Source organism: Fukomys damarensis, unplaced genomic scaffold, assembly GCF_012274545.1.
Source record: "Fukomys damarensis isolate Sample0158 unplaced genomic scaffold, DMR_v1.0_HiC HiC_scaffold_17, whole genome shotgun sequence".
Lineage (NCBI taxonomy): Eukaryota > Metazoa > Chordata > Mammalia > Rodentia > Bathyergidae > Fukomys > Fukomys damarensis.
The window spans coordinates 71,851,218-71,868,051 of NW_022900929.1; the positions used below are offsets into that span (position 1 = coordinate 71,851,218).

Genomic DNA, 16,834 nt, shown 5'->3' on the forward strand with positions numbered 1-16,834 from the left:
TTTCTTAATTTCAATTGCATTGATTTCTGCTCGGATCTTTATAATTTCCTCTCTTGTTCGAGCTTTGGGTTTTTCTTGCTCTTGTTTTTCTAGGAGTCTAAGTTTCATCGTTAAGTTGTTTATTTGAGCCCGCTCTGTTTTCCTAGTGTGGGCATTCAATGTTATGAATTTTCCACGTAGAACTGCTTTCATTGTGTCCCAAAGATTCCTGTATGTTGTATTGGCATTCTCATTTATTTGTAAAAACTGTCTAATTTCTTCTTTAATTTCCTCTGTAATCCATTGATTGTTTAGGAGAGTGTTGTTCAGTTTCCATGTGCTTGTGAAGTTTCTATAGTTTCTTTAAAGGCCACTTTTAATAACTGACTTTAATAGGAGAAAACTTTCTTACCACAAGTCAGGTTGAAACAACAAATTCTTAGATTCCTGCCCATTCTTCCTAAGAGTTAAACTAGCTAGTTTGATTTTCACAGTTTCAGATGAAATAGGAATGGTATTCTTAACTATAGTCTCATCTTGCCTTTTTTTTTTTTTAAGGGTTTGCCTGTTGCTTTAGACAAACATATTCTTGGTTTTGACACAGGAGGTAAGTGATTTTGTTTTAATTCAGACTATCTTAAAAGACTTGGTAAATACTTGGGAAATTAAATGTTACAAAAATCATGTATTAACGCAATGTTCTTTTTTTATAAAACAGATGCAGTTCTTAATGAAGCTGCTCAAATTCTGCGATTGCTGCATATAGAAGAACTCAGAGAGCTACAGACAAAAATTAATGAAGCCATAGTAGCTGTTCAGGCAATTATTGCTGATCCAAAGACAGACCACAGACTAGGGAAAGTTGGAAGATGAATACTGTAGATTTCACCTTACTTAGTACAGTTGGGAACTATATACTTCTGGCATGTATTTGGAAATCAAATCTCATTTTGGAGGGAGGAATCCCAGAAAATTAACTATGCTCTAGAGATTTACCACCACAGGAGGGAGGAATCCCAGAAAATTGACTATGCTCTAGAGATTTACCACCACAATTACTTTTTTCTTTAATAAAGTTTAAGAAAGTGGAGTTTGGGGTTCTTTTAAACAGTGTATTGTTACATATTTATATGAATAGTGCTTCCTCTATGGTAAAGGTGTATACCAGTCCCTGGCTTAGTCACAGAGACAATTTAAATCTTTAAGTCATAGAAAAATTTAAAATACTTTATTGCAATTATGTAGAAAATTTGAGAATGGCTACTCTTTGGTATTTATAAATGTAATACCTGTGGCTACTTCTGTGAGGCACTTATGGGATCAGAAAATACAAATTGAATCATTGTAGCACCTTGTAATATAAATAGAAATGCACCGATGCAGAGGTAAGAGAACTTAGAACTTCTGGTGGGAAGTGTAAGTTGGTTCTTTCCCGTCAGTTCTGCATAACCTTCTCTAACTACATCAACAGTGATGGTATTCAAGCTTATATTTTCGTACTGAACACACATGCTTTCATTTCTTGGACAGAAGGAATCCATAGCAAAAATTAGATTCAGGTTCTTAAGTTCTTAATTGGTTCTTGAATGAATTTGGCCTTTTAAATATGTTTACAAAATGTTGCTTTTAACAAGCAACTATTAAAATGACCTTTTTAAAGAACGTGAAGTAATAACTTGTTTTTTAAAAATACAGTAGTAAAGATTTGAGGTATAAATTTTTCACAAAATATACTTAGTCCTTTTGCACTGAAAATGTTCGTCTTGTATGTCCAGGAACCTCTAATGACTTAATTTCTTTTTTACTTTCTTCCTTTGCAGTAAATGTTCTTTAGGGTCAGAATTCTTGTAAACATCAGGTCCTTCTTTATACTGCGGAATTCATTTTCTTCCTGTGAGGGAAGAGGGCAGTGGTGAATATTCTCTGAGTTGAAACAAGTCTTTTATTTTGTGTATAGTAAGCTCAGTAGTAAAGATGATAGTGGTAGCACTGTCGGTGGTAGCAGAGATAATGAGTTAGCGTCAATCCCTTCTGTACCCTGCTAACTAATCCAAAGGCTAGTCCCAATGCCCGTCTGTACCTGGTGGGCAATAGGGATGGACCGCAGTTATCCCGTAGAGGTGAGATCGCTGCTCTGGGAGATACTCATCAGTAAACTGGCCGCTGTTTTTATTTACTGATATAACACCATCCCTGGTAACAGAAAGGAAGAGTGAGTGAATGGAACGTTAGTCACTAGGTAAACAGAAGATACAAGGTTTTTTACGTAGCAAAATTTCAGTAGAGAAAAATCTCTGCCAGCCTTCCACAGTACATTTTTAAAATCGGTTTAACCAAGAGTTTTGACTTCCAGAAAACCTGTGTACTACCAGTGGTCCTCAAGGTGTCCCATGACCGTAGTCACCTGGGAACTTGACAGGATATGCAAGTTTCAAGGTCCCCTTAAACCTACTCACTAGAAGCTGGGGTGGAACCCAGCAGTAAGCTTCAGTAAGCCTTTGGGAGATCATGGTACCACACTGAAAACAAGTACTAATTTCTGTTGGTTGTCCTCATTCTGGCTGCTTGCAGAATCACATGAGCATCTGTTAAAGGACTGATGCCTGAGCCTCATGCCAAACCAGTTAAAATTGTAGGGAATAGGTAGAAGGACTTATGATTTTCATTTTTTCAAATTGTTCCTCAGATCCTTATTAGAGACCAAGTCTAAATAGAGTTTTCAGTCTCCTAGGTAGACAGTCCATATTTTTTTTTGGTACCGGGGATTGAACTTGGGTCCTTGCGCTTGCAAGGCAGGCCACTGAACCGCTGAGCTAAATCCCGGCCCAACAAACTTTTACTGTAAGGGTAACACCCAAGACCTCTGCAGGGTTAAGAACAACCCAAATCCCATGCCCAGATAATGTTCCTGACAGGTACCAGTCACCAGTTGAGAGTAATCTCTTTGGAGAACAGATTATTTTAAATGTGCTTCCTTTTTTTGGATAGTTTATTATCAAGCACCTTTGCCCCCTTTCAGCTACCTGTGAGCAACACTATTAAATTTCTGTGTAAAAAACAGTACATACATGATTTCAAAAGTAGTAAGCCTTTAATGTACCTACTGATGAGATAAAACCTCAGCAGAGGGCTCAATGACCAAGTTGAATTTGCTAAATGAATAATGTGCTCTCCAGCCCAGTCTGCCTGACTCACCTCCTCCAGTCCGTGTGGTAGAAGTGATCTGCATAGCTAACGATGCTGAAGGGGTAGTTCAGGTTACTTTGGATGACGCGCCGCCCAGTTCCATCAGGTAGTGTACACTCCAGTTTTTTGGTTCCTTTTTAAACATCAGAAGGGAAAAATGAGTCCCTTCCATGCCACGCAGAAAACAACAAAAGCTACTGTGCCAAAAATAACGAGATTCTCGAGGAAAACAGGCAGGGGAAAAAAAAAAAAACATTCCAATCTCAGCCACACAAATTAGCAACTATAATGTCCTGTTCCAATACTTGTCTCTAGTTCAGTAACATTCTCTAATGGAAATTGAAACTTAATTCTTTTTAAGAATTGGTTACATCTTAAGTCTGACTAGGTTTCTTCCAATTAACACAAGTATTTTTAGAGTTTATATAATTTCAAACTTCAGCCTTGAAATTGTCATGAACATCTAGGTAAATACTTGACCTTTGTAAAGCAATATATAGTGGCCAAAGCAATCTTAACCAAAATTTTCAATTTAAAAAAATTATTTCTAGGTAAAAATAAAGCAACTATAATGATAACATGGCTATTTTTCAGTGTAAAGGAAGCAATCTTGAAAAATTTGCAATGGCTAAACCAATGTTTCCAAGTTCTGATATTTATAGATAAATATTTCAAATGCTTATAGTTGGACAGTTGTATCAAAAAAATGCCACACATTATAGTCCTTTTTGTTAATTATAAATTCAAGAACTCTTTCATATACTTGAGTAGAATCAGTCACAGCATCTTTTTAGTTACAGTGGTGCCTCAGTTCATGAACTGAATTTGTTCCAGAATTCTGGAAAAGATGGTCATGGTCATGTTCGTCACCTGATGCAGAGCTCACAAACAAAAAATTTTGCCAAACCAAATTGTTCACAAACAAAAGTGTTGGTAAGCTGAGATACTACTGTATTCTAATGATGAAAAGTACACAACATATAAACCCAGGTGTTCCATGTATTACAAGCTATTCTGACTGACATGGCTTTTCAAAGAATGTCCTCAGCAACATAACATGTAAAGTAACGGCCCAAAAGACAAAACAACCTCTGTTGATCTAACTTGGTGAATTCAGTAGCGGCTACTCCACTTTTAAATGCGAGTACACCAAGTGCTCACATTGGGCAAGGTGAACTCCACAGACTTCATGCCTAATTCCAACCTCCCCTTACCCAATTCCAAAAGTTAGAAGAACCATTAAAAAATTCTTTCAAACTTTACAGATTAAATAGATTTGCTTTGCTGGGATAAACAAATCAAGATCTAAATGATAGATGGAGTTTTATAGTAAAATTTGTCTTCGAATCTGCTATCAAGTATTTCATCAGTATTACCTGCATCTGCCCAGCACAGCAGTTTAGAGAAGGTGTCAAAAGTTAAGCCATTGGGTAATCCAATGTCATTATTAACCAAAATTCTTCTGTCTTCTCCATCTAAAGAAGATGTTTCAATTTTAGGAGCATCTCTATTCCAGTCGGTCCAGTACAAGTTGCTGTAGGTAAATTTTAAAAATCGAGACTGTAAAAGAGCTGTGCAGGAGTTGGGGGAGGTAGCTCAGTGGTAGAGCTCTTACCTAACACATGGGAAGCCCTGGGTTCAGTCCCCAGCACCCCCAAGCCCCCTAAAAAGCCATGCATCCATGATAACCATCTTTGGCTCCCATCTCCAGGTATGCTCAGCCTTAAGCAGTGTCCTTGAGCTTGGGCTAGATTTAGTATCTTGCTTCTAGTGAGTGGAGTGTGGCACAAGTGACAGGACATCACTTCCAAAATTAGGTTTCAAAGACCTGCCTTCTGCCCTGGGTACTTGTCCCACTGAGAAAAGCCCATGCCATGCTGCAAGCGACCCTGTAGACAGAAGATACTCATTTACCCACAACAGGAGGCCTGCAGCAGCACACTTAGTGTCCTCACTGGCCTTCCCCTGCTGAGCTTCGAGGTCACTCAGCCTGGCCAATACCTTGGTTGCATCCTTGTGAGAGAGGTCAGAGGCCTTCAAGAGGCCGCCTCCAGACCACTAACTCAGAAAGTGAGATAATGTTTGTCCTCTTGTGCCACCAAGATTGTGGACACTGTGTTATTCAGCAACTTATAACTCCTGTATAGCCATATTCTGCCTTCACCTGCAGCACAAGGTTTTCTGATACTTTCAACTGTGTGGAAAAAGTCATCACTTTAAGGCCCTATCAAAATCCTTGCCTTCAGAACACCTCAGACTCAACTGCCCAGACCCAGTTAAATTGGTTGAAATCTTGAATTGAATCTTGGGCTTAAAATTTAAAGAAAGAAAATTGTTAGGAAAGGTCTGGCTATAGAAACGGGAATTTGGACCAAAGATTTCAAGAGAAATCTTCAGAGAATACCTGAAGTGTGGCATACACTAAAGGAGAATCTTCCTGGCCCTGGGGTGCAAACACTGAGTGAGGCAGAGTTTTAAATGCCTTGTTAAGGTAAGTGCAAAAAACTCATTTAACATCTAGAATGCATGGTCTCATTAATTGGAAGTAGTTTATATTAAGGACATAGGTTTATAGTTTGAGCAGGTAAGTGATGAAAGCACTTTTTATGATAGTGTTTATATAAAAGCAAGGGACACAGTGTCAGTTGAACACCAGAGGGGAGAGCGGAGAGGAAGCGCTCAGGAGGTTGTCCTGTAGCTCTGCCCTACCCATAAAGCCCTGGGGCAGGCGGAGCCGGAAGTGAGAAGAGCCCTCTGCTCTGAGCTAAGGCAGAAGCCGCCATGGCACGGAGTGTGCTGTCACAGCTTTAGCATTTGACCTGTCCCCTTCCCAAAATGATTTAAGATACTAAAAACAGTCCTGAACAAGCTCACATAGATACAAATCATATTGTACAAATTACTCATGGCTGTTTAAGGAAGAAAATGGTATGAGTAAGATCTACTGGAAGATTTAATAACTAAGTCCTTACGCAGTTGTGGGAGATTTAGTTACATGTGCTATAGTAAATTATTTTTAAAGTCCTTTAGTGTTACTATTTGCTATTTTTTTTTTTTTGGTACCGGGGATTGAACTGAGGACCTTGTGCTTTTGAGGCTGGCAGCGGCACCACTGAGCTGAATCCCAGGCCCTCTCTTTGCAATCTTGATAAGGAACAAAGTTGTTCTACTTCCATCTTTGTGCATATGCACTGGGATTTGAACCCAAGGCTTGGTACATGCTTTGCTTTCATCTTACACTCGTGGCTGTGATCTAGATTTCAGCTTTAAAGTATGCCTCTTCCTCTCAAGCACAAAGCACATGACCAAGACATCCTGCTTACCCTGGTTTTAGGCCAAGCACCAGAACTAACAGGCACCATAAATGAAGACAGGTAAGCTTACTCAAAGCTTTTGGGAGGTTCTTATGGCTAAGTCAACTGGAAAAGAGAAAGATACACCTTCCCCAGGTGTAGAACCCAAAGTTTAGAACCACTCTGAGGCTCCATACTTGCTATTTGCAAGTAAAAAACCACTTTGCTGAAGGTTTTCTTTACTGATTTGAAGGGCTTCTCTGGAATTCTGTTGGGCAGAAGGTCTACTTAAACACAGCGAGATTTTTCTCCAATACGAAAGTCTTCCCTGTTCCACTGACCAAGTCTTATTTGTTCCAGTTGATGGCCTCAGCATTTGTCCCAGATAGGGAACATTTATGTTGACTCTTCACTACAGTAAAGCCAGGCTAAAAGAGTAAAATGCCCAGTAACTGAGCTTTAATGACTCACACCAGTGAGTACATAGTGGGAAACACTGCGGTGGTGTTAACAGTACTAAAAGTGCTGCAGGGACCCACTTCCTGACCCAGGAAGTACATCTCCTGAGGTCCTTCCTGATCATCTGATGAAGGCAGCCCCCAGCCCTCTTATCACCCTGAATTCTGTCCATGTCATCATCATGGTGATGGTATCACTGTGACACTGGCACCTAATGATTCTCATTTGTTCACTGCTTTCTTTTCTCTTAACAGAATGTAAGCGCCATGTAAAACCACACCCTGTCTTTGCTTAGAAGAGTGCCTGACACCTAACAGGCCCTCGATACATATTTGCTAAGTCAATGCATTTGAGCTTTTACTCTGTCCCTCTCCCCTCTCCCCCACACTGTATTTAATATTCATGAGCTGGAATTGGGGATCTACAGGGAAGAGAAAGGATGCAGAGGGAAGCCCAGCTAACCCTCGGATTGGATCCACTGCGATGGCGCGGGGATTCACCAGGTCGGTGTGGAAGAGGACTCTGCGCTCAGAGCCATCCAGCCTGGCTCTCTCTATCTTATCCAGGCCGCTGTCCGTCCAGTACATGGTCCTCCGGAAGTGGTCAATGGCAAGTCCTTCTGGGCTTATTAGACCTGAAATGGGAACAAAGGTGGGGATGGAACACTTGTAGCATGTGAAGGGTGAAGAACTCAAGCAGAGATCTGCAGTGTTTGAACATCTTTAAAAAAAAAAAAAGGGCCAGGGATTTAGCACACTGGTTCCGCCACCTGCTTTGCAAGTGTAAGGTCCCAAGTTTGATCCCTGGTACCAAAAAAAAAAAAAAAAAAAAAAAAAAAAAAAAAAAAAAAAAAAAAAAAAAAAAAAAAAAAAAAAAAAAAAAAAAAGAAAAAAATGCCTGGGTGTCTCTAAATTCCCAGAAATAGGTTAATAGAGAAAGTGACGCTTTTGTTACTTGTTCTACCACCTCTAGTTAACAGGCGCACGACTCTGGTGACACCAAGCATCCATGGTGATGAGCAGGCAGCATAAACTATCACCATCTCCCATCTCCACACCCTGAACTCTTGTCTTTTTTAGAAGAGTTCATCACTGTCAGAATCACCTTTTCATTCTTTATGTGAACATGTTTGTTCTCAGAGGGGCCAGTCTTGAAATGACTTGCACAGAACTTAACCTCCCCTGTTCGACGAAAAGAGGGAAGACTGGCATAAGACAGTCAAGCAAGTTAGTGAAATAAATGAAATGCAAAAGGCCTGCTGCTGAGTGAAGCCACTCACCTGAGTGAATGACAGTCTCAGGCTCCGCTCCCGGCTCCAGGCTGGCACGGCTGACTGCCCGTCCAGCAACATCTGTCCAGTACACCATCCTTTCCCGGCAGTCGTAGTCAATCCCCACAACTATGGAGCCCTTCGTGGACCAAATCATACCATCAGAAGAACTGGGATTGTTTGGAATCTCCCTCAAGTTCACATTCGTGCACAGCTACAGCGAGCCACCCTGCACTTAGTTTTGGAGGTGGTGGATGGAGTAGTTAGGGAGGTGGGCAGCAGGAGCCGCCCTGGCGTCAAAGCTAGCTGGGCCACGTACTGTGTGGCACTGGGAATTAACCTTTTTGTGCCTTTGCACCCTTTGCAAAATGAGGCTACAAAAAGTAATGCCATCAATGCATATAAAGTGTCACAATCAGTAGTTAGGATACAGAAAGCCCATCAAATTAGTGCTATTACCAGTGGCAGTAAAAGCAGTAATTTGATGGAAAAAACAAACAACAACAAAAAAACCCCAGCCCCTTCAACGATCAGAGGACACAGTTTCTTAATACTTGAACAAAAGCTAAATCCTTGCAAATGTTACTGGTACTTTTTGAAAGAGTCTCAAATTCGTCAACATTTCTCTCTTCCCCTGTGAACAAGCTGAGATCTCTGCCCCCCTTGAGGTATAATCGCCAATGCTCCCACCTACTATAAACACAACAAGTCTTCCATTATACTCTAAATAAAAGTCTGTAATTTGATGAGGTAAAGAACTGGGAAACTGTGGCCACCCAGCCCCAGCCGACAGGGTCCGCCCTCCTTATTGCTAAATAATGATCATCTTTTATCAGAATGCTGAGGCTGGATATTCTTTCTTTCAGTGCCACAGAAGACTTGCTCCATTCGGTTGCAAACCAGACTCTTGCTCTGAGCCCCAGTAGATGTGCACAGGAGACATCCAGAGGCCATCTGGCAGTGCCTGAGGTTCCATCAGTTCTGGCTATGGCCAACCGGGCCTCCTGGGGCTTGGCCTGACCCAGTGCTGAGAGAGCAGTCGGCCCAAGAGACTGAAGGCCACTCAAAAGACAGAAGCTTATACAGGGTGGGGAACCTCAGATCAGTGATACTTTTACTGGAAAAGTAGCCCACCATTTGTTCCAGGCAAGAGTACATACGCCATCACACAGGCTTCCTAAACCTATGTAACGACTCCAGAGTTTCCTACAAAGAAACTTCCAGTGGAAGTTTCCCTAAGATGTGCCTTGTTTCTTTTTCCACCACCAGGGACAGTTCAGAGCTGCCTTCAAGCCAGCCCGAGTGGCTGGAATAAAAGACGGCCAGCTCGAGGTGACAAAAACATCAAAGTTTCTTTCTACCTCCTTCTGAGAAACTTCTACAAAATGACATGCTCACATCTGCGGAGAGGGCAAAATCTCTCTACTCTTAAGACAGAAGAAAATACATCCTTTTCTGAACACTGGCTGCTTTTAAGCTTTCTGGGAACCAAATAAATAATTCATTAACAAGTAAATATCAACGTGAGCCCAGAACTATTGTTCTCATGGATGAGCAAATATCCCAAGCATGAAGTTTAGAAATAGGAAAATCCCAATTATATTTGTAAAAGTCTTTCTGGGGAGCTCTTTCCCTTTACCCCATTTTAGAGAAGAAATCCCTCTCTGAATTGCGATACTTTGGCGACAGAGAGGCTGCTGGCTCAGCAAGCAGCAAGCATCTCCTAGGCAAGGCTCCAGCGGCTCCTTCCCCAGCATTACCCGCCCCCCGCCGAATCTTCCCTGCAAAGGAGTCAAAAAGGCCAGCCAAAGCCAACAGCCAAAATGGGCGGGAGGGCCAAGAAGGCTGCCGAAGTCTGCTTCCCACTTGGGGCTCTCAACTGACCCCAGAAACCACACCACATAGCTGCTACCTCCTGTCCTTCTGGCTTCCACGATCTGCGGAGATGGCTGGCATGGCAAGAACCCCGAGAACCTAGGTTAAGATTCTGCTCATTTTCCCCAGGATCACCACACCGCCTTGCAAATCATGACCACCCCGTAATCCCAGGAACCCCCAGAAGAATGGCTGTGGTCTGTCAGATGTCACTTCCTGTAAGACAGCCAGGCCCCTGGAGAGGAAATCCTCTGCCCTGTGGCATGGTCCTCAGTGGGCCTTCCGGAAGCCCTGCAAACCCCACCCGGACCCCACTTTACATGCAGAGACAGCAGGGTCCTGGCCGCATCCTTCTGGAGCCTGGTGCCATTGAGGGGCAAGTAGCCGATCTGCTGGCCCTGGGCATAGAGCAGGAAGGTGCCCACAGATGGAGGGGTCACATCTGGCCTTGGCGTGGGTCGGACGGTGGGTGGAGCCACAGTGGGAATACCTGCCCGAGGAGAAAATAGGGTGTGAGAGGGAGGGGAGGAGAAACAAGGGCAGTGGGCAGGAGGGCAAGTTACTTTCTCACATACCAGAGCCTCCAAATATATCGAGAAAGTTCCTCACCCTCACCAGATGTGCTCCAGATGTTCTTCAAAAGGAATTCTAATTTCTAGGGTTTTTTTTTTCAAGAATCAATTATGTAAATCACTGCCAATTACTAGGGAGGAAAGACAACAAATGGCTTCCCTCAGAACAAAGAAAAGAAGGTTTTTTTTGAAGGGATAAATCCTCTTTGGGGCCCCAGGGTGACACTGTCCCCTCTCACCCAAGGTTGGAGAGGGGGAGTAAGTGAACACTGAAATGAGTTCCAGCTGTTCTAATTACAGCAACTGCTTGTGACAAAACCAACGCTAACTCCAATCTGGGATTGAGCACAGCGTGTGGGTGAAGTGACTTCTTCATGAGGCACGCTGACCCCCCCTTGTCCCCCTGCGGATGCTGCATTCGTGGGACACTTACACGCAGGGGTGATGCCGGGCTGGGATCGTGTGCCCTGCACCTCTCTGCCATCCTTGTCCACGCACCAGCAGAAGTCGCTCTTCCCATGGCACTGCAGGGGCCGGAAGTGGCCCAGCTCGTCACACTGGGGAACAAACTGGTCGTCCCTGGGCGTGCCGCCATAGTGCTCCAGCAGGCTTTCTTTCCAGCGCTCACAGAGGGTGCGGGGCCTCTGGGTGGGCTCTGAGCAGATGGGGAAACAGAGCTTTTGATTGTCAGCCAAGGACAGAATGAAGCTCGAGGTCCCCACACCTGACCTCACACTGCCCCGCGCCTCCTGTCCAGGACCGAGGCCTCAGCCCCACCCCTGGATGTTGGGCCAGGGAAGCAACTGTGTTCCAAGCAGGTCTCTGTGGGAATCGGGGCCCCAGTCTTCTCATGCTGGGAGGATCCGCCATCAAAGAAAGAAGAGGAGGAGGCAAGAGCTGTTGCTCAGTGCTCACTCAGCCCAGGGAAGGGGACGATCTAGCTAAGGCCAGCAGAGGCCCATGGGGACATCCTGCCTGCACCCGGGCCCCTCCGCTGACAGAGCGCCCTGCAGACTCTGTGGGACTCAGCGGCCTGCGTGATGCTTACGAGCCAGCTGTTCTTCTCCCTTCCCTCTCCCTTCAGTCCCTCTCCTTCAGTCTGTCACTGAGAAAACTCTCCTGAGCCTGGTCCGTGTGCAACTTAGCATTGCTGAGGGCCAGCGAGCAGCTTCAAGCTGAGTCTCAGCTCAGGTTTTTGGAAGTCCTTTAGTCACCTTACCCAGGGAACGTCTCAAAGCCAGGCCCTTTTCTTTAGGCCACCCCCTCTTTTATCCAGTGTCCTCCCTTCCAGTTTCCTCCGCAGACCATGGCTGATGTCCTGCTGGTTTCTGTGCACAGCAGTTCCCTCCCAGACAGCTGCCACAGGGCCATGGAGATTCTGTCCCAATCACAGGTGTCTGAAAAGACTCTGTCGCCGGATGTTGAAACAACTTGTTATTTATGATAGGGTTGCTTAAATAAAAGGAAAGCAACTGCTTTTTACTTCCTGCAACTGAAAGCCTACAGTCTGCAGAATCACACAGCCAAGAGTCTACTTGCAGTACCACCGTCTGCATGTGTAACACAAATCTCAGAGTAACACTAACAAAACTATGCTGCCCGTCAACCTGCTCCTCTCGTCTGATCAATATCTGTAAACAGCACCTCTGTGTGTTTCATTGCTCAAACACAATCATCCTCAACTCCATTCTCTTGCTCTCCACATGTGCTATGTCATAAAATCCTGTCAATTCTACCTTCAAGACACATCCAGGACAGCATTAGTGCTTCCCACTTCCTGGCTGAAGGGCCTTTGCGCCATTATGCTAGCCCTGCTCCTGGACCCTCTCTCTTTCCCCTTTAAACCTCTGGAAACTCACCCAGCAGCCGAACTGGTCCATTTCAGACACAAAGGCACCTCACACTACTCTCTGGCTCAAAGCCGCCTTTGACTTCAAAGAACAAAGAAATACTCCAAGAGGGTTGCAGCTCGGACAGCTCCGAGGGAAGGCAGGAGAACAGAGAATCAAATCTTCCAAACACAAACTCTGCAGGTCTGGGGCAGAGACGCCCTTCAGTTTGCAGCTGTGGTTCCTTGACCTCAGGAAGCGAGGTTGCCTTTGCGACCTCATGGAGATGGTAGGACTCTGACCTCCTCACCGAGTGTGGCTCAAGGAATCAGGAGGGGGACTGCTACTTCGTTCTCCCCGCACTTAAAGAGGGCTTCAAGGTGGGAAAGCGCCAACACTGCCCCATCCACACTCAACTCCTGGTTCCAGGGGCCACTCGATCAGACCCGTCTCTTGGTCCGGAACACAGGCACACAGCAGTCAGCCTCTGGGAGATGGGTCTCACTTCACTCAGACGTGAGCATCTCCTTTGTTCCTTCCTGTTTAAAGCTATTCTTCAGTCCAGCCATGAATTTATTTCTCTTCTGCTCCTGGTTGGCATGGGTTTAAATATTCTGAAATCTTGGGCACAGAGTGTCTTCATCTCCCTCAAGCTGACCCTGTTATGCAGATGGGACTAATCAAAACCAGCAGCCAAACCCAAACCAGAGCCAAGGGAGAAGTCTGGCCATGAGAAAGTCCACATCGAAGAATGAGTCCTATCTCAGTCATTAACACCTCAGCCCAAGTCACCGTCTTTAACACATGCTTGTCTTAACAAAGTGCACAGAATTCAGAGCCATTCTCCTAAGGTACCTTCGAAGAGTCTGATTTTTCCAAATCCCAGCTAGACTAGAACCTGCACCTTTTAAAGAGAAGCCATGAGAGAACAGGATTTCTAGGTTTTTTTTTTTTTTTTTAACTTGCAGAATTTTTTTTCCTAAAACTTGGGACAGACGGGGACTAGGAATGTCCCTGTGGTTCAAGGCCAAGATCAATTTTTACCTATGTAAATCTGAGAACCACTGAAGTCCTGGCCATAACAATGAAGACTGTTAAAGAATCAAAATTATTGGTAATTGTCGAGCTCTGTTCACTCTTATAATCCATTAAAAGCCAAGAATAGTACGGTATTTCTGGAGCTCTTCTTTGTAGTAAAAATGGATCTTGGAATACAAGCTTACAGATAAAGGAGTCATTTTGGCTAAAACAGTATCAAACCAACCCAGTCCTTCATCATGGAGTTTCTTCCATTATAATAGTAATGAAAACATTTTACGCATCTCTGAACAGTTCAGCAAGGAGCACAGCACTGCCTGGGCAGCCTGCTGCTGGCATCGACTCTCAGCACTTGCTAACCACATGCCCCCCAATGGGGCAAGCTCAGGTGTTCAACCTCAACATCTCAGATTGTAGAAACAAAATGCAGATTCCCTCCTCTTACGAAGGCAGCAGAGGCAAGAGGATTCCCCATTGCCACGTTGGGCACGGAATCAGAAGTAGCTAGCTGGATCCACCACCTAAGCTTCAGTGGTTTTCCCATTGCTATTAACACAGCCTTCGGAACACGTCCTGTAACCGGGAGAAGAAGGGAGACAGGCACCAGACAGCTTTCCTTTCAGACAGTGCTGGTCTGGCCAGGCCCCTCCCGCTCCCTCAGATCTCTCTGTGCCTCAGTCTGACAAGATATTCAGTCCTGACTTCCAGTCTGGAACTCAACAAGGGTCTCAGGGGCTGGAGTTCAGCGTGTGACAGAGACTCCGCCATGTGCACATCTGTGTGTCCCAGGGCACAAACACAGGCAGAGGTGTGCACAGTTCATCCAAGTGCTCCTCGGAGACCAGCGGTCGTCAGAGGATGGTGACAGCCCAGCCAGCCCTGTGTCCACGTGGCCTGGAAGGGGTTATAATCCACCCTACCTCAGTGCCATTCTGCCTGTTCAGGCCCCCTGATTTGGGGTGTGAAGTTCCTTTCGGGGTGCGTTCACCTGGTAGTGGTCCACAGTGGGGAGGGGCGGAGCCCGACGGCACGTGGGTGCCAGGGACTTCGTTGCCGTTGGAGTCCACACACCAGCAGAAGCCAGCACTGCCGTGACATTGCAGAGGCAGGAAGTTGCCCTGCTCATCACACTGGGGGATGTGGACCCGGGACCCTGGGTAGACGTGCTGGGCCTGGGCGAGGTGACGCTGGTATTTGCAGGCCTCCATTCCGGGGGCAGCGTCTTCCAGAGCCAGGGCAGAGGGAGACAAAAAGGAGAAATAAAATGGACTGCAACCTATATAAAGCCAACACCAAAGTCTTTGTTCTGAGAAGTTTTTCCTCTACAGCTGGAAGGCAGCCTGACATGGGAATAATAGCAAGGCACTGGGATGTGGGAGTCCTAGATTCTTACTTTAGCTCTGCCACTGTCTAGTTTGTCCCAAGGTCTCTAGGTACCCTGGAAATACCTAATGCCCATAAAGGGGTAATCAAAATACACAGCAGATGTTTAGACTTGACAGTTGTATTAGAGTAAAAGACACACTTCTGTTAATGCACCTCAGAAGACTCCTCACTTCAAACACATCTCCTCGTTCTCCACCTGCTGAAGCAGATCTGAAGTCCTCCTTTGGAGGTGTCTTTAGGAGGTGCGCTAAAGAGATGTGCTGACTGCTGCTGCTGAGTGCCATCCAAGGGAAAGGCAGGCTCATAAAAATGTTATGCTGTGTCTTCGTCCATCTTAGTCACCGGCTCTGGTACCAGACAGCTTCTGGCCCTTCCTCCAAGTCAAAATGACCATGAATGGGAAACATTTTGAATCAGTTCAGGACCCTGAGGCAGCTAAGGCTGCAACTGAAGACACCAAAGAGGACTCTAGAACTGCTTCAGAAAATGGCAAGAAGATGGGACGGGTGCATTCAAACCAAGGAGCAGTATTTTGAGGAGGGGTCAACAGCAATGTGTCTTTTCCTGTGATCATTTTGTTAATATTTTAAAATATTGACCGTATTTTTCAATCACATAGCTTATGTATAATGCATCCCTGTCCTCAGGGGACTAACACTGTCCAGGCAAAATAAGAAGCAATATAAGGGCATCCACCCAAACCAGAGACTTCGGGGATGACAGAGCTTAGGTGTGAGAAGTCCTGGCTCGGGCCTGGGCCTCACTTCCCTAAAGCCATCCTCAGCGGTGCTCGCTCCTGGCTCACTAGTGCACCTGGCTGCTGTTCAATCAGCTCCCGGAGATGCTGCATCCAAATCATACTCCTGGTGGTGAAACAGATCACTAGAGCAGTTAACCAGAGCTGCCACTGAGTAGGACGAGGGCCAGCACACACCCCACGCCTTCGTGGGTGCTAATAACCAGCAAGTTATGTGTGAAGCAAGCAGCAGGATGTACAGTGGACCCCGGATTTATGAACTCGATTCGGTACCAGTTGGTTGTAACTGGTTGTTACTGGTTGTAACTCAAGTTGGTCAAGGAAGGTTCAGCTCCTCTCCACATCCTTCACAGCCTCTCTCCTGCACACAGGCAGACCTCAGTGTCCTTAGAGAGACCCTGGCCCAGGATCTCTCCATTAACCCTGCACAGGAGAGGATGCTGTAGTGTTCCTTGCAGGACTCAAGAATTAAATCTGAATCTGAGACCATCTGGAAGCACAGGCAACCAGTACTCAGGTCATAACTCAAGACTTTTGTCATAAGTTAAAACTAAAATTCCAGTCATAACCCAAATTGTTTGTACGTCAGGCTGATCGTAATTTGCGGGTCCCCTGTCACTGGGGACCTGAAAACTCTATCCAGAGAGGGCCCAGACCAGGCTAAAACCAGTGCATACAGAGGATCCGAGAACAATACCCTGGAAAGAGGCAGAGATGTCGGTGGTTGACACGGCCCGGCAAACCTTACCGAGTGTGCACTGAAACCCGTCTCCCTGGTATCCCGGTTGGCAACGGCAGGAGAAGGAGCCAGGTGTATTGTAGCAAGTAGCTGCGGGGTGACATCTGTTTTCCTCACATTCATCAACATCTGCAGGGGGCAGGAACAGGAGCAGGGAGAGAGGGAAGGAAGGAAGACATGACTTCACTGTCCGCCACCTGTGTGACCCCCGGCTCAGTGCCCATGCACGACAAGGGGGTGAATTCAGCAGATCTTGGGCATGAGCAGACATCAACACTTAAAGGGGAATAAAATGCCAAGGTACACAAGAGTGAACACATGAGATTAAGAACGTTTAGTGTAAACTAGGCATGGTGGAGCACACCTGTAATCCCAGCACTCAGGAGGCTGAGGCAGGAGAATTGCTGTGAGTTTGGGGCCAGTATGGCCTACATAGTGAGACTCTGTTTCA

The 16,834-nt window shown here is 45.4% G+C and overlaps 2 protein-coding genes across 2 annotated transcripts in view; one reads left to right on the forward strand and one right to left on the reverse strand.

The window, feature by feature from the left end:
* Rtraf (RNA transcription, translation and transport factor) overlaps positions 1–917 on the forward strand; it is a 17,590-nt gene extending 16,673 nt beyond the window's left edge. The window contains exons 7-8 of the mRNA XM_010632702.2: positions 538–586; positions 698–917. Of these exons, the coding sequence (XP_010631004.1) occupies positions 538–586; positions 698–852 (204 nt within the window). The 3' untranslated portion in view covers positions 853–917. The remainder of the gene's footprint in view (positions 1–537; positions 587–697) is intronic.
* Nid2 (nidogen 2) overlaps positions 521–16,834 on the reverse strand; it is a 60,099-nt gene continuing 43,785 nt past the window's right edge. The window contains exons 12-21 of the mRNA XM_010632701.3: positions 16,393–16,512; positions 14,490–14,723; positions 11,068–11,289; positions 10,383–10,552; positions 8,197–8,326; positions 7,380–7,551; positions 4,542–4,699; positions 3,175–3,298; positions 2,060–2,172; positions 521–1,870 (exon numbers count right to left, since the gene is read on the reverse strand). Coding sequence (XP_010631003.3) covers positions 1,860–1,870; positions 2,060–2,172; positions 3,175–3,298; positions 4,542–4,699; positions 7,380–7,551; positions 8,197–8,326; positions 10,383–10,552; positions 11,068–11,289; positions 14,490–14,723; positions 16,393–16,512 — 1,454 coding nt within the window. The 3' untranslated portion in view covers positions 521–1,859. The remainder of the gene's footprint in view (positions 1,871–2,059; positions 2,173–3,174; positions 3,299–4,541; positions 4,700–7,379; positions 7,552–8,196; positions 8,327–10,382; positions 10,553–11,067; positions 11,290–14,489; positions 14,724–16,392; positions 16,513–16,834) is intronic.